The sequence below is a fragment of the Rana temporaria genome, chromosome 2 (genome assembly GCF_905171775.1).
Source record: "Rana temporaria chromosome 2, aRanTem1.1, whole genome shotgun sequence".
Classification (NCBI taxonomy): domain Eukaryota; kingdom Metazoa; phylum Chordata; class Amphibia; order Anura; family Ranidae; genus Rana; species Rana temporaria.
The window spans coordinates 413,208,477-413,232,224 of NC_053490.1; the positions used below are offsets into that span (position 1 = coordinate 413,208,477).

Consider the following 23,748-nt stretch of genomic DNA (forward strand, 5'->3'; position numbering starts at 1 on the left):
TTCCGTAAGGCCTTAGGCAGCCTAAAGTTAGAGCTATGCTCTAGTGGCCTTAGCCAATGTCAAGTATGGCCGCCGTTCCCGCTGCGAGGTTCGAATTTTTTACGTCGTTTGCGTAAGTCGTCCGCGAATCGGGAGTTACGTCGTTTACGTCCGCGTCTAAATCAATAGGCCCGTACGGCGTACTTAGCCGCAATGCGCCATGGGAAATGTAGGCGCCCAGCGCATGCGCAGTGTAAAAAAAACGTCAAAAAACGTGAGGTCAAGCCTCATTTCCATACAACACGCCCCCCTCCAAGCAATTTGAATTAGGCGCCCTTACGCCCGCCGTGTTTACACTACGCCACCCTAGGTAAGGAGGCAAGTGCTTTCTGAATCATGTACTTTCCTCTCTTACTTAAGGCAGCGTAGTGTAAACACGCTAGGCTACGCCGTCCTTAAGTTTAGGTGCCCCTACCTGAATCTACCCAAATCTGTCTAGCCCTGTAAAGAAAACATCCCTATACTTACCTATTCTGCAGCTACTCTAGTCCGGTCTCCATCAGCAGCCCCCATGTTCAGGAGAAAGCCGATAATGGCTGGAAAGTGACATCACCTATAGAGGCACTATGGGGCTTCCATTGTTGACTGCCTCTCCTACACACTAAAGCCGATGCAGGCAGCTCAGCCTGGGACCGGAGCATGTGCAGAGCAGGTTAGGAATAGTGAATCTTTCTTTACAGGGATAGATTGATTAGGCTTAGAATGTGGGTGGGAGTAGGTTTAGAGATAGGTTTTGCCTTTACTTCCACTTTAAGGGTCTAGCAATTCAAAATATGTGGTAAAAATAAAAAGCAGTGATTTAAAAGTAGTGCATTAAGGAGTGTAACACTATTGCATAACCAAGTTTTAGCAAAGTATTGTAGAAGTGGAAGGGCCAGGCCCAATGCACGAGACCATGGAGCACAATTTGAAAGCCACTTTTCAAATCTGTGAAAGAAATGCATTCTTACCACTGGGATCATGAGGAGGTAAACCATCAACCAGTTCATCATCATTGAAGCCTTAAAAGAAAGAAACCTCATTATTACAAGTGAAATACAAAACTTTACACATGCACTGAAAATAAATGAGAAATTTATAGTAGGAATGATAACTAGCGGAGGACCTTGTACAATCTATATCCAGGGTGTTGGGGGAAGAAGATGTCTTTTCCAATCCATTTACCACTATTGTATGTTTTTTTTATTTATTACAAGTATTTATATAGCATTGACAATGTATGCAGTGCTTTACATATTGCACATTCACATCAGTCCCTTCCTCAAGAGCCCTATATTCTAAGGTCTCCACCTCAAATACATACAGTACATACATATTTTAGGGCCGACTTAGCAAGGAGCCAATTAACCTACCAGCATGTCATTTGGACAGTGTGAGAGGAAATGCACACAAGCATAGAGAACATGCAAACTCCTTACAGATAGTGTCTTGGTTGGGATTCAAACCCTAGAGCTGCAAGGCATAAGAGTGTATGCACACCCACAAATGCACCCGATCTCCACTTAGATTTGAGAACCCCAGCAAGGGTTTTTGCTATTATCTGCGGGAAGCAGCCTCAATGAAAGCAGTGGCTGCTGCCTCCCACAGCTAATCGCAGCCCCTCCTGCAGCGTTCACATGCTAGTGATCGGCCCTGGATGCAGGCTCATCCATTGGCATGTGATCGCTGCGTGAGAGATTACATGCGAGGGGCCACTATTAGCTGTGGGAGCTGGCAGCCTTATCTTGGGAACTCCCGCTGGGGTTCTCAAATGTAATCAGAGAATGAACTCCAAGTATTAACTATGAAGTCATTTTTACACTTCATGGTTTTGCTAGATTTAAAGTTTAAATCCAAATGGCTGAACAGCCTTCTCTGGCAAAAATGTTGTAGTTTTGTTCAGCCTGTATTTTAACAGACATCCCTCAAAGACAGCATAGGCAGGCAATGACCCCACTTTATCCGCAGCAGTTAAATTAACACTAGCTTTGTCAGGGCCGCCATCAGGGGAGTACAGGCATTACACCTGTAAGGGGCACGATGGTCCCTAGGGGCCGGGCTGGCCCCCTACCCGTTATATATATATATATATATATATATATATATATTTATTGCATTACACCTGTAAGGGGCCCGATGATCCCCAGTGCCCCTTATAGGCCCGGCTGGCCCCCCTCCCGTTTTTTTTGCATTACACCTGCATACCTCCCAACTGTCCCTGATTTGGAGGGACTGTTCCTGATTTGGAGCAATGTCCCTCTGTCCCTCATTCCTCCTCATTTTGGTCTGATCTCTATAGATGTATATAAAATGCACTTTTTATCTATCTAAAAGTGTTTTCCAGCGCTAAACCTTTCATCCGATTTCTAAATTGCTTCATTTGTAAATTCCAAAAGCCAATATAAAGGAATAGTAGTGGTAGAAAAGCACTTGTGGGTTTAACCAATCTTGTTTTTTTGTACAATTCTCCTTTAAAGGGGGTGTGGCAAGGGGTGTGTCCTATGCCTGCATACTTTTGCTGATAGGTGTCCCTCATTCCCAGCTCAAAAAGTTGGGAGTTATGCACCTGTAAGGGGCCCGATGATCCCCAGGGCCCCTTACAGGCCCAGCTGCCCCCCCCCTTAGTCTCTGCTCCAGGGGGGACCTGCCTAAAGCTGTGTAAGGGGGACCAAAATTTGTGATGGCTGCCCTGAGCTTTGTCAAGGAATGCCCTGCCTATGACTGTATAGCGAAGGGGCAGAAACACTGATGAGGTAATCCCTGTGCTTTCTTCTCCTATCAACCAACTCCCTTTGCATTGTGCATTACAGTATGGCTTGCAGTACTTCCACTCCAAATATCGTTCAGGAAACAACAAAACTAATAGAGATGGGCCGAACAATCCCCAGTTCAGTTTGCAGCAGAACTCCATGGGAGTTTAACATGAGACATCAATATTTCCCACTTTAAAAAGGCTCATATGCAAGTAATTGGCCATAAAAAGGGTATGGGGGTCTAGGTACTGCCTGCGGGACATGTATCAATGCAACAAAGCTTGTTTTTGAAGGAGCAGTGATTTTAATGTTGCTTAAAGTGCAACAATAAAAATGAAAAATGCCTTTAAATATAGTGCCTGGAGGGCCCCCTTTAGTCTGCATGTAAAGTGGTGCATCTGTAGACTGTATATACTGTATACAGCAAAAATTACATTTGTAAACAAACAAAAAAGGCCCTTCCCCACAACCCTGGGGGTCTGAGGGCACGAGGTTTATCGCAATCTGGAAGCCCCTTTACGAAAAGAAAGAAAAAAAATGTTTTTTTAACAAATTATGTGAGCAGACTGCCGTTCCTCTTTAACTGGGGAATGCTTATTTTATTCTGCTGAATGTGTTAAATAATTTTTATTTATTTTTTAAATACTGTATTAAAGCTTGAACAACATTATAAAATGTTTTATTAATTTCATCTAATGTAATTGCCCTCATCTCAGCAAGTCTTAACAGAGATGGTGACTACTATGCCCAATCTGCAGGTAGGAACTAGAGCAAGGATTTAAATAACAGTACTGTACATTAAATATGACAAACCCGGATGATAAAAAAAAAAAAAAAAAAAACACCCACATCAGCCTAGAAAAATGTGAATCGGATCAAAGAAAGCATTCAGTTAGAAGCAAGCATATGACTTAAGCCCCGTTTACACCTGGGCATTTGCGACCGTGGGCAGAATCGTGGCGATTCTGCTCGCGATCTCAAAACCCTCTGCAAAACTGACAAATCCCACCAAGTTTGTTCAGGTGGCATACATCTTTAATGGCGCCTAAAGGCAGTGCCATTCTGCCACAATAAATCGTGCTGCAATCACAGGTAATAAATAAAAAAAATAGGGGGTGTATTTCTAGTGCATGCATACTTTTAGGTATTACTTTGGTGTTTACCTAAAAATAGCTTTGGATAAAAATAAAAAATAAATAAAAAAATAGAAAATTACAAGCCTTCTCTTCCATATTTTTGTTATTCTACTCAATAGATTTGGGGTCAGCCACCAGAGGTAACTCAGTAGCTCAACGGAATTACTGCATCTTAAAAACTGTTTAAACGCCAAGAACTTACTGCCGCCGCCTCCTCCTCCTCCTCCTCCTCCACCACCTGGCTTAGGTTTCTGAGTTGTTGGTTCTGTAAGAAAAAAGGCATGTGATCAATCCAAGCAATAACTTGTGAAAACACCTTTTCCGGTGTTAAGCAAAAAATCTGTGCAAAAAGCAAGAACATCTAGATGCCTTCATGCTAGCGCCAATCCCCTGAAGAAAGCCAATTCTGGGCCTCTTATTACCAATTCCTAAATTATGGGGTATTTGTCGTCTGTGAAGACTGTGTCCCAGACTGTTACTGAGCGCAGCTTTATCACTGCTTCGATGTCCAGGACCCAATAAGCAATAGCAGATTTTCCCTTTGTGTCCGGGCCCATCCAGCGGCAATGCCGCCCACTAGTGCCTATGGTTTGCATGCTTACAGGCTAACACAGCAAGACCAAGGCAGTGTAAGGGCGCCAACTTAGCCGAGATAGGGAGCAAGTCAAGGAAGGCCACCTCTCCTCCCAGAAGAGTGGAAACGTGAAGAATTGGTAGGTCTCTGAGTTTTATTGGCTGCCTTTCTTGACCCTCCTGAAGATGCTGGAATCTGACAATAGAAGCATCCCAACAACAGCAGGTCATTTTTTATATTGGGAAGGTTGAGGAACATGCTGTAGCTGCTGCTCATGAGTGCAACAGTAAGAAGGGAAGCTTTAAATTTCAAATTGCTTGGTAAAGGGAAAAACCTATATTGGTGTTGGGGGGGCATATTGATGCTAGCAAATAGTCAGAATTAGGGATTACTGGAGAAGGGTAAACAAACTAAATGGGAAGGGGGTGCTACTAGGTTGTCTATGCTATTTGCCAATTTGAAATTCAGTTCTTTAGAAAATTATGTCGCTATAGTAATTAATTTTGCATGTATAAAAAAAAAAAAAAAAAAAGGAGACTCATTTGTAGGATTACGGACCCTTTTCACACTAGCGATACTTTCACTGGTGGAAATTTGCAAGTGATAGGAAGCTACTTGCTTGTTTCTATAGCATTACCCTTTTGCTAACCATACTTTGAGGCTTCACCCATTTGTGCTCCTCTCTGGCCACATTGTTCCAAAAGCCTTTAAAGACATTTATTTCTTTTTAAATGCTGGCAAAAAAAAAATGTTGTGATAAAAAGGTTCGGACCAGGATCAAAATGGATTGTCTGACTGTATAAAATGGAAGCTGCTGCTACAGAGAATTATCTTCAAAAATGAAACCAGATTAGTCAACAGGTCATTCAACAGATGTACAAATCCCCTAGATGCACATTTAAATTAATCGGATGGCCTCTGCTGTTTCTGCACATCCAATACTAAAAATAGTCTTCAGTGTCCTGACCGCATCTGCAAAGTAGTACCCTATAGATTTCTATGGGCCTCTGTCCCATAAGCCTTTAGCTTTTTGAAACAGCCCTATAGAAATAAATGGGGGGCGCTGTGCAGGTGCAGCTAGAACACTTAGGACCTGTTGTGCAGAACAAACACCTGAGGCTTTGAGATCGAGGTAGGTATGTATCTGGATAAAAGGAATGGAGGCAGAGGAGGTGGGCGATGACAGTTAGGTCAAGGACAAAGCTGAGGGTGGTAGTAGGACAAGAGATTAAAAGGAGTTAGACTAATGTCACTGAAGCATAAATGGGAAGGTGGTTGCATTGAAGGCAAAAAGCGTAAAGTTTGTTTCTGCTTAGACAAAAGGAAGAAGTATAATGGCTCAGATCTCGGCCAGTTCAGCAGGGACCAGCAGTATTTCAATCCTATGGACATACTGATTGTACCAGTCAAGCCATCGATTGACTTGGGTACAATCAGCCCGTAGGGTTTATTACATGCGATTACTCCCGGCAAGCAAAGATTTTATCTAAAAAACAAACACACACACACACACACACACACACACACACCAGTGAATAGGAGGTGCATTTTTCAGAGAAATAAAATGCCAATTCCACTGCCATGCTAAGTTACAAGCCTAGGAGTATGGGTTAAGAAGTGTACTGCAAGGAAGGCAATGGGAGAATGCCACGTTTCTGTGACACACATAGGAATAAATGCTAGAAACAGATCTCGATTGATGCCCATTTACTACACATTAATTTTAGCAAGTCCAAGAACACAGAGGAGTTTTCAGCGATAATACAATGCTTACCATCTCCACCAACAGCATCGCCCAAGTCAAAACCATCTAAGAAAAAGAACACAAAGTTAACAGAATTAGCACAGACTGCTCAAACACAATACATTTAAACATACTAGTAACATATATTGGGGAATGGATTCCTGTTATTTATGCATCCAGTGTGGTAACCAAACTGGACACATTTTAGCCGTATTATGTACATAGAATATACACATGTAATGTACATTTTCTGAACTATTCCGTGGTAAAAATAAGGCCAAGAAGCATAACCTTGTTAAATGTAGAATACGTTCTAGCGTTATTTGCTTTAAATGCTTAAAGCATCAAGAAATCTAAAAAGGCAAAATCTCTTTAAATTTTGGGTAGAGAATAGTTAGAACTCATGTCTATTTTTTTTGCCATCTGTGTTCCATTGGAGGAAGATTTTCCTTCACTTTTTGTCCTGTAGAAATAACAGAGGGATAGGGTTTCTTTCTAAAGGGGAGAGAAAAGCCCTCAATAGTCACTGAATAAAGTGGCCTCATTGGATGATTTGTGGTAACCACTTAAAAGGATAAGGTCACCTTTCGTAATATGTTACACCGATATTCAGGGATGTAACATGACCATCTCCCACTCCCCCCCCACTTTGACAGCTAGTGGCGATCTTCTAACCCTCCCTGACGCCCCCCTCCCCCCAGCGCTAGCTGTCACCATTTGAAAAAGTCATGGCCGAGCGCCCACTTAGCCGCAATACCCATTCACAGTGCTCTATAAATGGAAAAACTAAAAAGGTCTGGCAGCCTTTGGCTGGTGGCTTGTAGGTTTCAATGAACATTACATTTTGCCTAAAAGCAGGATCTTGACATTGCTTTGGCACACCGTTCACAACCGACAATGCATAAGCAGAGATGTGTGCCTTGGACTGTGTAAAGCAGTATCATGGCAAAAGAGGTGGTATCTGCTTTCTGTGGGGGCCTCGGGCTTATGAATCTGCTATAAGGCCACTATGCATCCTTCATAACTTTATCCACAAAACTCCTTTAAGCGAAACGTCCTCACCATCATCATGTGGCTTTGGAGCTGGTTTCGGTGCTGGTTTTGGTGCGGAGGTTGCTGGCTTGGGATCCGCTTTAGGTGCCAAGGTTGCTGGCTTGGGAACTAAAGATAAGGTAAAAGGTAACTCACACTCTGAAATCTGTCACTTGACATACATAAGAGGACTCAAGTTATTGAAACCTAAACAGTGACATGCTTTAATCCATAAATGCAAAGCAGAAGCAGAGAGAATAAATAAATACAGCCATTTTTTTCCCCAAATCCTTTCCACAAAACTCCGAGTACATGCATTAAATCTTCACTTGCAAACACTCTGAATAGCTAGCAGCCCCTCAGGCTTAGGTCTGTATCTTTTCAAGTGAAGGCATGCACCCCCATGGCTTCTCCCTAGGTCTCTTTTCCAAACCATGAGAAAAAAAACCCAACCAGATATAGAAAATTATATGTGTGTGTGTGTGTGTGTGTGTGTGTGTGTGTGTGTGTGTGTGTGTGTATGTGTATATATATATATATATATATATATATATATATATATATATATATATATATATATATATATATATATATATATATATATATATTTTTTTTTTTATTTATTTATTTATATTACATACACACACACACACACACACACACACACACACACACACCTTCTGTTTTGTGACCACATTAGAGGCCCGAGGAGGTAAAAGTGCCGCTTCCTACAGAGATATACAGTATCTATCTGTATGTTCACACACACTGTATAATATAAAGACTGCCTGGAGTTCAACTTTAAGCACAACACCCTAGTCTAATCCATGGGCATTCTCTACCAGACAGCTTTACCAGATGTTCATTACTGATAGTGCAAATGCTACAAGATGCAACGTCATTTTCTAGGCTCAGCAGATATCCTTTCCCAATTCAAAAAAGTTTGTAATGCAATGTAGTATGCATTACAGTCAACAACTGCTAGGACAGGCAATAAGGAAGGTTAAGCTTCAACAATCTTACAAAACAATGTTCATAGTTGCAACTATAACCCACTTTCTACTCTACAACACATACAGTACCTACAAGCTAAGGCTTCATTCACACCTAGGCATTTTAACGCCTGAAGCGCGACGCTACAATACGCCAGAGGGTTGAAATTACATTAGTCTCTATGGAGACTGTTCACATCTCAACGCCGAACGCTGAAACGACGATCGCCTGAAGCTCAAACAAGTCCCGGACCCTTTTTTGTCGCGCGTATCGGGCGGTTTGGGCGTATTTGAGCGTTTCCATTTCCCATAGAAAGTAATGGTAACGCTCGATTCAAGCGACTTGCGCGACAACGGGCGTTTGCTACGGGCGTTTCGTCGCTTTAATCAATAGAACTTGTCGCCCATGCAGAAGATTAAAAAAATCTACCAACATAGCAACAAGTGATGAAAAGATGATAATTTTTCCTATTGGCCAAAATAAAAAACGTCGAAGTAAAAAACGTCGGACAACGCTGTATGCAAACGCGCAAATAAGCATGAATACGCGCGACAAAACTCCGGAAAAAAACGACCGAACAACCGACGCTCAGGTGTGAATGCAGCCTAAGACCTGTAGTGGAGAACACCGACATTACTATCTTTTACACATCGCATCTCAAATAACTCACCATCACCAGGTTTAACTGTTGGGTCGTTTTTTTTTTCTGGAGTAGGTGCAACTGGAAGTGATACAGAGAAACTTAAAAATCTTTTGGTAACACGTCCCTTTTTAAAAAACATATTATTAAAACATCAGTAAAATCAGACTAATCAAAGGCTATATACAGTATGTGCCGTTTTTTTATATAAAAAGAAAAAAAAAACATAGGAACCAAAAGACACTTGATGGCCAGCAGCTAGCTGTCCACGGGATAATGTAAAAAAAAACGCATCACGAAAATAAAATTTACAACCACCTTTTGACAAAATGTGTACTTTGACATACTACAGGTCTGCATGTGCACACACTACTGCTGTCACTCGTATCTTAGTACTGACAAGGGGGTATGATAGTTTATCAGACACACATTTGTGTCCTGGCTTAAAAAAAAAAAAGTAACAACCATACACCACTACAAGACCCCTTTCACACTGAAGTGTTTTTACAGCGTTTAAAATAGCGCTATTAAAACGCTCTCCATGCATCTCAATGGACCCTTTCACACTGAGACCTGCAAGCAGCATCTTTGGAGCAGCTTTTGGGCATTGAAAAAAAACGCTCCAAAAACGCTCCTCTGCATTAAAATGAATTGAAAGCGCTGTAAAAACGCCTTGCCCTTTCACACTGAGGCACTGCAAAAATGCCCTAAAACGTTAGGGTCTTAGCGGTGCTTTACCAGCGTTTTTCGGGCGCTGGCAGTGTGAAAGGGCTCTGAAAGCACTCAGGCCTCGTACACACCACCGAGATCCTCTGCAAAAACCAGCAAGGAACTTGCTGGGTTTTTTTTTTTTTTGCCGAGGAAACCGGTCGTGTGTACATTTTTCGATGAGGAAACTGTCGAGGAACTCGTTGAGCCAAAAAGAGAGCATGTTCTCTTTTTCCTCAACGGGAATGGAGAAAATTGGCTCGCCGAGTTCCTCGACAGCCTCACAAGGAACTTGACGAGCAAAACGATGCGTTTCGCCGGTCAAGTTCCTCGGCCGTGTGTACGAGGCCTCAGGCTTTCACACTGGGATTGCAGATGAGGCTTCTTTTAGGCGCTTTACAGGCTTTTTTTTTTTTTTTACGCCAAAGCGCCTGAATAACGCCCGAAAAACGCCCCAGTGTGATAGGGGCCATGAATGGCAAATATGTGCAGTGCTTTGAGCATTGTTCACACAAGCATGTGGACATTCGTTCTGGAATGACAATAAGGACTCAGGGAGCATCTGAAGTGTTCATTGTTACACAGAAGACCCCATCTGATTCAGGATTTATCTTCAAAGGAAAAAAAAAAGTGCATTAACAATAGATGAATCGGACATGAAAACTATGAATGAAGCCATCCTGGGAGTTCGCTTAGTGAAAATACAGGCCGTGTCCACAGCAAATCTTACATGCGCTGTTAATGTGCAGAGCCCCAACACACACACACACACACACACACACATTAAAATAAAACTGACCAATGTAGAGCTTACCTGTGGGATCAACATCACCTATAAGCAATGGAAAAAAAAAATTATATTGACTTAATTTGCCAAGATAACTTGGTACACACATTATTATACAGTGATTTTAGTCTGGAATTTTATAGCCTGTGGCAACTATAAAAATTACGATATTGACTTGATTTGCCAGCTAGCAAATGCAAATATTAATAAAGTTCTCTTGTTGGAATTCCATGGCACGGGGTTGTAAAGGTTTTTTTTTCTTTTCTAAATAGGTTCCTTGTTGGTTCACTTACCCTTTCCTTCGATTTCCCTTTTAAATGTTTTTTTTCCCTTTGAATTTCTCACTTCCTGTTTCTCCTCAGTAAGCTGTTCTGGCTGACTAACCCCCAGCCAGAACAGCTCGGATGATGGGGGCAAGTTTACTGAAGAGAAACAGGAAGTGAGAAATTCAGACAAAGAAAAAAACATTTAGAAGGGAAATTCGAAGGAAAAAAAGGTAAGTGAACCAACAATGCACTAGCTTAAAGGAACCCATTTAGAAAAGTAAAAAACAAACCTTTACAACCCCAAGTTACTAAAATGTATCCAAACCCAAAAGAACAAAAATGTATAGTATTGCTGCTTATTAGCCCCTAGATAGTGGCTGCATTCGTTTTTTAAACATTTTTTCCCCCTTTATTTTAAACTGGTAGGAAAATATAAAATGAAGGATTTATGAAGGATAAATTGTGCTTCCCATGGTGAAAAATGTAAAACATATCAAGATGATAAAAAAAGTTTATCAATACATTTACTTTTAATAAAAAGAGGACCATAGAGGAGCAAACAAGAGCCTAAATACGTACCATATTTATCGGCGTATAACACGCACCCTAACTTTAAGAGGGAAGTTTCAGGAAAATAACTTTCCACAGCCCCCGGCGTATAACACGCAGGCACAGTTTACCTTCTATTTTCAGGATAAAAAAGTGAGTGTTATACGCCAATAATACAGTATTTAAAGTGGTTGTAAACCCACTTTTTTCACTTTTACCAACAGGTAAGCCTATAATAAGGCTTTCCTGTAGGTATTAAGAATATCTCCTAAACCTGATTGCAGCGGCGCATGTGCAGGGGGGATCCACGGCGAAAGGACCGGCAGCCGCCGGACCTTGCCGAATTTAAATCGCCGCTCCAGACAATCACAGCGCTGGAGCGGCGATACCCGGAATACACGCCGGAGCAAGATGACATCTCGCTCGGCGTGGACCAGGCAAGTGTTCTTCACCTCGTTCCGAGGTAAGTATTTCATAATCAGCCAGTATGCGGTGCATACTAGCTGATTATGCCTTTTGCCTTGCAGGTTTAAAAAAAAAAAAAAAAGTTTGCGCGGTTTACAACCGCTTTAAAAAAATAATAATAATCACATCACATTAACAAAGCATATTATCACATATATAGTGCAGAAATGGCCAACATGTTTTGCGGTGGTCACTGCTTCAAGGCTTAGTTCTCCGTATATGAGACAAAGAACACCCGATATGTGTAAAAAACAAATCAAAATTAATTTTATATGTATGTATGTATGTATGTATGTATGTATGTATGTATGTATGTATGTATGTATGTATGTATGTATGTATGTATGTATGTATGTATGTATGTATATATATATATATATATATATATATATATATATATATATATATATATATATATATATATATATATATATATATATATATATATATATATATATATATATATATATATATACACACACCGTATATTAAACTGTCCCCAAATTAAGAAAAAAAGGGGGGGGTGGAGAAACGGGGGAGGGCTTGATGAATAGGTTGGAATTGCGGGGGGGGGGGGTTGTGTTGTGAGAAAGCCCATCCTTCATTTATATTATCTGTGTATACAGGATTCTTTCACAGGCTGAGCTTCTTTTAAAAGCGATTCTGTCGCTTTGACAATAGTAGGGATTCATGAATAATCTGAGAAAAGACGGTCAAAAATGTTTAAACATTAAGGCTCCATTCACACCTAGGCGTTTTCACGCCCGACGCCCACCGCTATTGCAGCCCGCAATACGCTGGAGGGGTGATTTAACATTGTCGGCTATGGAGATGGTTCACATCTCCACGCCGAACGCCTGAAGCTCAAAACAAGTCCCTGACCCTTTTTTTCCAGGCGTCTTCGGCGTTCGGCCATATTACACAATGTGTAATCACCCCTCCAGCGAAAATCGCAGTAAAAAACGCCGCGTTTTGTCGCGGCAAATCGCGGTAAAAAACACTGCAATTTGTCGCGGCAAATACGCCGCAAATCGCCTACGCCTAGGTGTGAATGCAGCCTTAGCCTGTTGGATCCTCCTGTGAATAAAAGTTGTAATGGCAAGCCTCAGAGCACCTATTATTGGCAACTTCATTATAGTATTTCTTGCTTACCTAGAGCATCGCCCAAATCAAACTCATCCTGACCTGCAATTGAGGAAAAAAAAAAAATGTTAAAAAAAAAAAATTAAAAACCATATATCACACTTTATATCGGAAAAGTGAATACACATACTGTATAGTAAAAACAGTCAAATGCAGCAACAAGAGAAATACATAAGCAAGACCTGTCCATACTAATGTTTTGGAATAGTCGTTTTGTGTGTCTTGACCTACAGTTGACCAATAAAATTCTTAAAATACGCAAGTCTAATACATTTTAGTGCCAATATTATACCTTTTTTTATGAAAAATAAAGAAAAATAAAATGGGAGGTTGTGCCAAGTATATAGATGAAAACATGTCATTATACATTGCTGTTATTGTTGTTAATTTTGTCATTTATGTATATGTAATGTTGTTGGTATTTTAAATGTGATTTTTTGTGTATGTTTTTTTTTTTTGTTTGGAAATGTAATGTAAAGTATATTTGTATTTCTTAAAAAACTTGGAATAAAAACAAATGAAAATTATACATTGCAAAGAATTAAATTAGGGAAGCAGAGCATTTACACACACACACACACACACACACACACACACACACACACACACACACTTTGCACCACAGAGGCAGCAAAAAGTGTCAGACCAGTGCGGTAGATTTATTAAAAACACAAATAGACTGCGTACTTTGGAAGTGCAGTTGCACTCAGTTTCCCCAGAGCTAAGTAGATGTGGTGAAGCTTCACGTTACAAAAAACACACCACCACACACGTTGAAATTGGCAGTTTTACCGCATTTACTAAGCTCTTGGGAAAGGGGAGTGCACAGTCTATTTGCCTTTAGTAAATCCACCCCAGTGAAATGGTAAAGCGATCACAATCATATCGACACTGAAGTGACGATTTTTATAAAGTAAGAAGTGGATGTTGGCTTGGACGGTTGCATTTCTGAAGATATCCCCTAGGTTGCATCTCCTGGCAGATAATTCAGTGAAGTCTAGACCAAAAAAGGTGTCAGACACACCGCACTGGACACAAAAGCTCTGGTGTATAGCATGCACACCCTCAGGTCACTGTGAACCCTGGCGGTAGACATACTGCATAGGCCATGGGGAATCCTGGTGCTAGAAGTGCAACAAAGGTCACCATAATCACTGGTAGAGACAAAGCATAGTTCATAGCCCTGGAGCCAGATGTACAGTGCAGATCTCTAGTGCTCAATGCACAGTGTAGACCAACATGAGCCGTCCAATGCACAAAATAGGCCACATTCAGCCTGATGTGCAACGCAAAGGTCACCATGAGTTCTGCTCCTAAGCACACCCAAGCGTGTGTACAAATGTACATAAAGACACACGGGGTGTGGCGTGCCATGCGCCTAGAAGCCAGACTCATGGGGACCTGCGCCTAGAAGCCAGACTCATGGGGACCCGCGCCTAGAAGCCAGACTCATGGTGACCCGCGCCTAGAAGCCAGACTCATGGTGACCCGCGCCTAGAAGCCAGACTCATGGTGACCCGCGCCTAGAAGCCAGACTCATGGTGACCTGCGCCTAGAAGCCAGACTCATGGTGAACTGCGCCTAGAAGCCAGACTCATGGTGACCTGCGCCTAGAAGCCAGACTCATGGTGACCTGCGCCTAGAAGCCACTTTATATTCCAAATACAAAAATCAAAGATCTGCTGAGGTAACTAAAAATATTCTATTAACCACTTCCTGATTGCCGTACGACTTTATACAGCCGCAGGGTGCCCGCTGCATCACTTAGACACCAATGCGCTTGCCTGGCGGCCGCGATGTCCGCCAGGCACCCGCGATCGGCGGTTACAGAGACAAGGACATGGATCTGTGTGTGTAAACACACAGATCCATGTCCTGTCAGGGAGAGAGGAGACCGAGCTGTGTCCCTATGTACAAGGGACACAGATCGGTCACCTTCCCCAGTCAGTCCCCTTCCCCCACAGTTAGAAACACTATGCAGGGCACACATTTAACCCCTTCCTCACCCCCTAGTGTTAACCCCTTCAATGCCAGTCACATTTATACAGTAATCAGTGCATATTTATATTTATAATGTGAATGGTGCCAAAAATGTGTCAAAAGTGTCCGATGTGTCCGCCATAATGTCGCAGTGCCGATAAAAATCGCAGATCGCCGCCATTACTAGTAAAAAAAAAAAAATAATAATAATTTTGTAGGCGCTATAACTTTTGCGCAAACCATTCGCTTATTGCGATTTTTTTTTTTAACCAAAAATATGTAGAAGAATAAGTATTGGCCTGGACTGTTATTTATTATAGCAACAAGTAAAAATATTGAATTTTTTTTTTAAATTTACGCTTTTGTTTATAGCGCAAAAAAATAAAAACCGCAGAGGTGATCAAATACCACCAAAAGAAAGCTCTACTTGTGGGGAAGTATAGCGCCCAGTAAACAAGTGGTTAAAATGACAAATGAATTGCTTGCTTTTACACGACTCAATAGGTTTCAGCTCAACCACTGAATTTCCTTTGGACAGAATTTTCATGACTAAGAATGAGACTCTGCAAGCTCTGGTCTAGCACACAAGTCAGAGGGCTGCACCGATTTCTCAGTGAACAGATACAGCATACAGGAATGCGTCTCTGACTAACGTTGGGTGGAGCATTACAGAAGAGTTACTCATCTCCTGGCTTATTTTTAGGGAGGAGAATTTGGAGCTTTTTTTTTTTAAATCACATGACAGGCAAACGATGACCAGACTTGAACACAGTCTTCTAGAACCGAATGAGATCACTCTTGTAGTTCATCAAATCCATCTTAAAAAGTGAACATTCACCAAGAAATAGGACTTGCCCTCCTCTGACTCCTACCTCCCTTATATAGGTTTTGTTTACAAAAAACAAATTCTGTAAGTTACTAGACAAGGGAGATTTATGCAGCGTAGTTACTCACATGAGCAGACACAGAACAGGAACAATAAGACCTGGCAGAGCTGCACATGCATACCCAGAAAGCACTGGGTCTCTGCCAGCCCACAGGACCTAGCCCGGTGACTTGTCGTTAATGTTCCCCTATCTAGATGGTTCCTGTAAGGACTGCGCAGGCGCAATCCTTGCCGACGGAGATTTTCAAACCTCGGCCGGTGACTTGTCCTCAATGTTCCCCTATGGGGGAAGTTCCTTCACTGACTGCGCAGGCGCAAACTTCCCGACGGAAATCTCCGAACCTCGCCCGGCATCCAGGCTCATTCTTTAACATCCCCGTGGATTGGAGGATGTTAAAAAAAGAGCCAGGAGGCCGAGCGAGCGAAGCGAGCCGTCCGAGCGCAGCGAGGACGTGAGGCCGACTGGTCACTTACCTCAAAATCCACGTCGCCCTGGATGCCGGCCGCCGTTCGGGGATTTCCGTCAGCAAGTTTGCACCTGCGCAGTGCTTGAAGGAACTTTCCCGATAGCTGGAACCAGCTCAGCGCATCAGTTAGCGCATGCGCTGGAACTTCCAGGATACCTGGAACCAGCACGGCAGATCACCGGCATCCAGGCCGACTGGCCACTTTCCTCAAATTCCACGTCGCCTTGAATGCCGGCCGACATTCTGAGATTTCCGTCGGCAAGGATTGCGCCTGCGCAGTCCTTACAGGAACCACCTGGATAGCCGGAACCATATTGGCAGATCACCGGCACACGACAGCGTATGTCAAGGGGGTTTTACATATGTGCAGACATACCGAGCAGCTCTGGCGGGTCCAACAGACCTGAGAGTCCTACAGCATGTCTGTACATGTGCAAGATGGCAGTAATGAAGAGAAACATCGGGCTGGAAGGAGGACCATCCTGGACTTCGGAAACAATTACTAGGGGAAATTTATTTTTTTAGCTAGGTAGGGGTCTAGTTTCTCTTTAAGCAAACTTGACATACTAAAAAGGTTTTAGTCACGGGTTTATTTCCCTTTAGTCATTTAGTTTGTTACCAATTGTGAACATTTAAAAAAGAATTAAAAGCAGATTTTCCTCACACCACAAATTGTCAACGGTTTTTGATTTTGGAGGTCTGCCTCTTGTTTTTCAAAGTTTAGGAGCTGTACAAAAAAAAAAGTATTCATTTTTTTCCCCTTTTGACTTTTTATTCTGAAAACCATTGTGTAAAAATGCATAAGGCAACCCAAGGTACATGGGTTTCTGAGATCAGTTGACAGATATTTCAGTTTTTGGTAGATGTTGTAGTGTTAAACCGCCAGAAAGTGATTTCTCTTGGATAACCTATTGGTAGGGTGACCAGACATCCCCGCTCCTACTAGTTTAGGGGGTGTATTCCCCCCCCCCCCATTATCTGTGCCCCTTTCTGATGATCATGTGCTGGTCGGAGCAGAGGGAATATTTCTTCAATTTCGGGTACATGCCCATTCAGCTCCGCTCACATGTTCTTATGCCTTGGCGCAAGTCCCGGCCAGCCGCCTGCCTGCTCATCTCCTTGCCTTTCCTGGTGGACTGATCTTTTTCTGCTCCCCACCCAGTAGTAACTGGGGCACAGAGAGCAAGACTTGAGAGGTTGTGAGGTGGACGGCGGCAGGGCAGTTGAGCTCAGATGACAGCGTCCAGCAGCAGGAACAGAGGGGAATCGGATCCGATCGTGGGGCTGCCAGTGCCTTCAAGGCTTCAACACAGGTGTGCTTTGGGGGCATCTGTGAATAGACTACACTGCACGGTGTGTCTGTCTGTCTCTCTCTGGCATATTGATCATAAGTTAATAAAATCAGCACCCAGCAGCCATGTTATGGGGCAGAACCAGCCAGAGCCATTATATACTGCTTGCTGCCTGTGAGTTATAGTGCTGATGATCTTAACCAGTTGCCGATCGTCCGATAGCCGATTTACTGCTACAGGGTGGCCGCACTGCAAAGGACCACGTATATATGCGATCCTGCATTTTTGGGTCCACCAGTACCCGCTGATCGTTATGTACACAGGCAGAACAGTGGTCTGCCTATGTAAACAAGGCAGATTGTCGTTCTGTCAGTATGGAAGACATTGATCCTGATCCCCCACAGTGAGAAAACACTTGTTAGGTACACATCCTATGATCAGATTAACCTTATGCTTATAACAGGTTGGAAAAACAGTCTGGTAAACAGATGGCGATATAGGAATCAAGACAAAGAAAAAAAAAAATTGTTTATTCAAATAATGCATTCCCCGATGACCATCTTAGGGGTTCTACAGAAACCTCATGGGTATTTAGCTTGAAGAGATGACAGCAGCAGACAGCTACGAGACACTCCCCAGAGTAGAGAAGGCAACAGGCAAGCTTTATTCTATTAAAACAGAAATAATGCTCATACAGATTTTCTTGTGTATGTGTCCTCCAGGTCCGATTCACACCTATTGTATGCATTTTTAGTGCTTTTTGCATTGCAGTCCATTTAACATGGTTTCCTATGGAACATGTTCTGTAGTGCAAATCTGCAAAATGCACTAAAAAATGCATAGGTGTGAATCCAGCCTTAAGCCTCATACACACGATCGGACTTCAAACAAACTTTTCCGCAGATTTTTGTTTGAAGGGCGTTGGCCGTGAACTTGGTATGCATACACACGGTAGGACTTTTTCAATACAATTTCCCAAAATCACATGTTTTTTCAGCTTTTTACCGCCACCCTTTGGTCAACTTCTGCTAGTGTTGGTTAATTTTAACATTGGTTCTCAGCATGTGTGATTGTACTTTGGACTAAAGTCCGATAGACTTCTGTACACATGATAGGACTGACCAATAACAGTGCACAGCGCCGCTCGCGCATACGCAGTGAGTGCCCGGGCGTGAAGCCGAAAGCTGTCACGGCCGGGTGCCCACACTAAGAATGAAGACGCCGGCCGGAGAGGAGCGGAGCTCCAGCACATCGCTGGACCGTGGAGCAGGTGAGTGTCTGTTTATTAGAAGTCAGCAGCTACAAAAACTGTAGCTGCTGGCTGTTAATAAACAATAAAAAAGCCTGGAACTCCCCTTTAAAGATGTTACTCCAAATAAAACTGCACATTTATTCTGTAACATTGCAATGCCAATTTACAAAATGAAGTAAAGTGATTCCCCCCTCCCCCTTTAAATTTTGCACTTTTAAAATGGTAAATGTGTAAAATAAAAAAATCAGGAAAGTTAAATGGAGGATAATATACAGTAAATTTGGGCTGATTAGCATAAACTAAGGGTTAAGAAGGGGTTAATCAAAGGCACAGTTAGGGGGGGGGGGAGAAATGTTTGGGGTGTTTTTTTGTCAGTTGCTTCAACTGACATTATCTGCATCCAAGTTCATCCCTTTAGCCCTTGTTCACACGGCTGTGGCTTCAAAGTTGTGCAAGTCGTTTTAAAAGTTGCTCCAAAAGTAGTACAGGAACCTTTCTAATTTGGAGCATCTTGAGTCGCACCAATTAGAAGGGTTCAATTGCTGTTAATAGGTCATGACTCGTCATGTGACTTTGAACTCAAGTTGCATGACAAGTCACGGCAGCGTTAACCCGGGGCTCAATCTGCAGATGAATAAAATGATACAAAAAAGGTAACCGCGTTACTTTGGGGGTCATTTACTAAAGGCAAATCCACTTTGCGCTGCAAGTGCCATTGGAAGTGCAGTTGCTGTAGATCCGAGGGGGACATGCAAGGAAAATAAAAAAAAACAGCATTTTTGCTTGCACATGATTGGATAATAAAACCGGAAGAGCTTTCCCTCATTTCAGATCTTCCCTTTAGAACTACAGTGCACTTGCAGGGGTAGATCCACAAAGAAATTACGCCGGCGTATCTACTGATAAGCCGGGGTAATTTTAAATTTCCTGTGTCGTATATTTGTTTTGAATCCTCAAAACAAGATACAACGGCATCTCGGCTAGATCCGAGAGGCGTACGTCTTCGTACGCCTTCGGATCTTAGATGCAATTTTTCGGTGGCCGCTAGGTGGCGTTCCCATCGTAATCCGCGTCGAGTATGCAAATTAGCTATTTCCGACGATCCACGAACGTACGAGCGGCCGTCGCATTTTTTTCCGTCGTTTGAGTTCGGCTTTTTCCGGCGTATAGTTAAAGCTGCTATCTGGTGGCGTACTCAATGTTAAGTATGGCCGTCCTTCCCGCGTACAATTTTGAATTTTTTACATCGTTTGCATAAGTCGTTCGCGAATAGGAATTTGCGTAGAATGACGTCACCGTCGTAAGCATTGGCGGGTTCCGGTTTAATTTCGAGCATGCGCACTGGGATACCCCCAGGGACGGCGCATGCACAGTTAAAAAAAAATGTTGTTTACGTCGGGTCACAATGTATTTGCATAGAACACGCCCCATCACTCCCATTTGAAATTGCGCGCCCTTACGCCGCAATCGATACACTACGCCGCCGTAACTTACCGCGCGGATTCTTTGAGGATTCACAAGAAGAAAAAGTAAGTTACAGCGGCGTAGTGTATCTTAGGCAGATCTTTGTGGATCTACCCCCCAGTGTAGAGTGCATTTGCCTTTAGCAAATCAACCCCTTTGTATCTTTCTATATTCTTCTGAGCAGCGTTTATAAACAACGATTCAGACTGCTTTATTGACAGCTGCAGCTACCTTCTCTGAATACACATCAATCCAGACTTTAATTATTCAAATTTCTGAATACTGGGAGGGTAGATCCCAGCAGCAAGGCAGAGACACTGGACTTGTTACACACGCTCTATGCACAATGATGATTTTTCCCCACATTCATAGTCCAAAGTTCCTTCACTTTTTTTTTTTTTTTACATAAAAATAAGTTCCATCCTTTATATTTGTCTTGACAATTGTGTCCATTAACTATTAGAAAAATTGAATTAAAGCGGTCCTCCACCCTAAAGTGGAGTCCCGCTGATCGGAACCCTCCCCCCCTCCGGTGTCACTTTTGACACCTTTCAGGGGGGAGGGGGGTGCAGACACCTGTCTAAAGACAGGTATTTGCACCCACTTCCGGCCACACGATACGGGCGAAAGACGGGCATTCCGTCACATCCCGTCTGTCGCCCGTTGTGTGCTGGGAACACTCGGCTCCCAGCACACAGCGTGTGAGCCAATCGGCGGGCGCAGCGCGACTCGCGCATGCGCCGTAGGGAACCGGGCAGTGAAGCCGCAGCGCTTCACTTCCTGGTTCCCTCAGCGTGGATGGCGGGGGGAGCAGCAGAGTGACGAGCGATCGCTCGTGCTCTGCTGCGATCGGCGCTGGACTCCAGGACAGGTAAGTGTCCTAATATTAAAAGTCAGCAGCTGCAGTATTTGTAGCTGCTGACTTTTAATATTTTGTTCCCGTGGCACATCCGCTTTAAGTGCGTTGTCAATTGGAAGTGATGCCAACCAGCCAACCTCTTAAAACCAGGGTGGATCCAAGCAGCTAGGCGACAACAGGTAGCAGCCTAGCCGCTTGGATCCATCCCGGTTTCAGGAGGTTGGCATCCAGGGCTCTAGTCCTGCGGGAACGCGTGGGAACGGAGTTCCTGCACTTTTTTCACAGCAGGAACGCAGTTCCCTTTGCAGGACTACAGCAGCCGAGCCAATCCTTTACTAAGTGGCGATGCCCAGCTCCAGTCACTGTCAGGGGCAGGCGAACCTTAGTAATCCTTTATGTTACTGGCCGCTTCCTGTATATGGATTCATCGGGTAGTGTGCGGGTATTCCATCACTTCCTCGATGCAGCAATGTCTCCTGGGAGCTTTTGTCATTGTTCCCAGGAGACATTCCGGAGGTCTTCCGCGAGTTAGCGCGGGATTTAGAAAGAACTTGCCTAAAAAAAAACATGCGGTTTAGTAATTATGCATATGAGCGTATCATTTTTTTTTTTTTTGGTGGGGGAGTGGATCTTGGGTGGGAGTTCCCACACTTTTTTCCCCAGGACTTGACCCCTGTTGGCATCACTTCCAATTGGCAAAGCACACCGATTTCCTCCTACTAAGAAAGCAATTCTAATGCATTCCTACTAAAGTGGCACTCCAGATTTGGATGGAGTAGGAATGCATTAGAATATCTGATCGCTTGTATTGCAGTTTGTGTCCTACTTGGGATGACCATACATACAGAAGCAAAAAGAACGTGCCCAACAGGGACACAAACTGCAATCAAAACATGATAAAGGCTCTAATCTTATTTACAAAGAAGAGAGTGCTTATGTTTCTTTTAGGGAAAGTCTGGGTGCTTCCTGTCCTGGTGAAAAAGCAGATTAGTGCTTCCGTCAGGCTTTCATTGCATAATCTTTTACCACTCTAGGGCATGGTAATTCTTTCGTTTATTGTGAAATCATTGCTTTCTTAGTAGAGGAAATCAGGTTTTTCTACAAAACAGCTGGGCTTACTCTGACTGGGTGGTTTGGGAGGATCCTACATTAAGAGGCACCATTGCTTTCGAGAGGTGACAGTTGGGTTTGGACTTCTAGTGGCTGTACCAGGTTTATCCAAGCTCCTGGTATGTAGATGGATGTATATCTCCAAGCAAACACTGGAATGCTTTCAATTTGGAAGAGCAACCGCCCTGCTTGCCTCCCCCAAGATTCCTACATGATTAAAAGCCTTTAAATGTTTTCTCAGTTGTGTTTTTGCCTCCTGTTTGCATGCTCAACCACTGCGAATCATTCCCTTTTTGTTTTCTAAAACAGCCCATGGAAGCATATATGGTTTGGTGTATTACCAGAATGCAGGCAAACCGGCAAGGTGGAAATACAATCTGGAAATATATGGATGTAATAAAAAAGGACAATGAACGCACAAATAAAGCTGAACCAGTTGTAGGCAGGTGCAGTCTACTTTCTCCACAGTAGGTGGCGCTCGTTCACAGCTGTATGGAGAGGGAGTCAAGAGGAACATGGCTCCTCTATGGTTTCTTGGTTCACTGGGGAAACTATCCAATTGGATGCTTCTGCCCCATTTGACTGCAGAAGCCATCTTGGGTCAGGCAGAGCCTATTTAAAGTGGCATTAAAAGGTTCGGCTTTGTATGACAGACATGTCATACATACCTACTTTTACAATTGGTTTTGCACAGAGCTACTCGGGTACTACGCCAGTGCTCCAGTCTCCTCTCCCTTAAACCAGTGTCCCCAATTGCAAGCCGCTTGCGATGGGGGCACTTCTGGGTGCACTTCTGAGTCCTGCTCTATGCATCCATAAGACACAGAGCCGCGGGTTGGCTCCGACCCTGCTCTTTCCTTATTGGCTGCGATTGACAGGAGAGGGAGTCCCCAGAAAACCAAGGCTCTCATGCACATTGCTGGATCGAGGGGGCTGGGGGAATGCATGAAGATAAAGCATTTCAGCCTTTACACAATCACTTTAAAAGTGTTGTAAACCCTCAAAGTTTTTTTACCTTAATGCACTGTATACATTAAAAAGGTAAAAAAAAACGGTGCTGCAGCTGCTCCCAGATCCCCCACTTTCTCTTACCTGAACTTGATCGTTTCAGTGACGAGCACAAGCCCAGCAGCTCCAGCCGCTGTCACCATCCTAATTGGATAGATTCATAGCCGCAGGAGCCATTGGCTCCTGCTGTCTATAAAATCCAGTGACACGGGAGCAGGGCAAAGTCTGGTCATCTAAGTGGACGCAGCAGCGTGCCGGCACAGGTGCCCCTAGGGAAAGTGGATCTCTGTGGGGGCACCCGATTAACAGGAGGTGCCACGAGCGCAGCTGGGGCACCCGAGAAGAAGATCTTGACTGCCAGAAGAAGATCTTGACTGCTCTGTGCAAAACTCTTGCACAGAGCAGGCAAGTATAACATGTTGGTTATTTTTTAATTTTTTAAATCAACGAACCTTTACATTCACTTTAAGGCTCTGGCCCCCAGGCTCAGCATGCATTTGGCGAGTAGGTAGAGAAGGGACAGGTACCCCATCTGGTAGGGACAGAACTAGCGGCAGGGAAAGCATAGAGCTCACAACACCTCTGGAAATCTTCCCACTTAGGCACAAGATACAGTAGCCAG

The 23,748-nt window shown here is 43.3% G+C and overlaps 1 protein-coding gene across 3 annotated transcripts in view; it reads right to left on the reverse strand.

Moving 5' to 3' along the window:
• The window catches only part of LOC120927474 (CD99 antigen-like), a 73,919-nt gene that overhangs the window by 20,884 nt on the left and 29,287 nt on the right, over positions 1-23,748 (reverse strand). For 2 of the 3 annotated variants that reach the window (XM_040338175.1, XM_040338176.1), the window contains exons 3-9: positions 12,818-12,850; positions 10,413-10,430; positions 8,921-8,971; positions 7,288-7,386; positions 6,256-6,291; positions 4,110-4,172; positions 990-1,040 (exon numbers count right to left, since the gene is read on the reverse strand). In XM_040338175.1, the coding sequence (XP_040194109.1) occupies positions 990-1,040; positions 4,110-4,172; positions 6,256-6,291; positions 7,288-7,386; positions 8,921-8,971; positions 10,413-10,430; positions 12,818-12,850 (351 nt within the window). The remainder of the gene's footprint in view (positions 1-989; positions 1,041-4,109; positions 4,173-6,255; positions 6,292-7,287; positions 7,387-8,920; positions 8,972-10,412; positions 10,431-12,817; positions 12,851-23,748) is intronic. The other variant, XM_040338177.1, reaches the window with a different exon arrangement.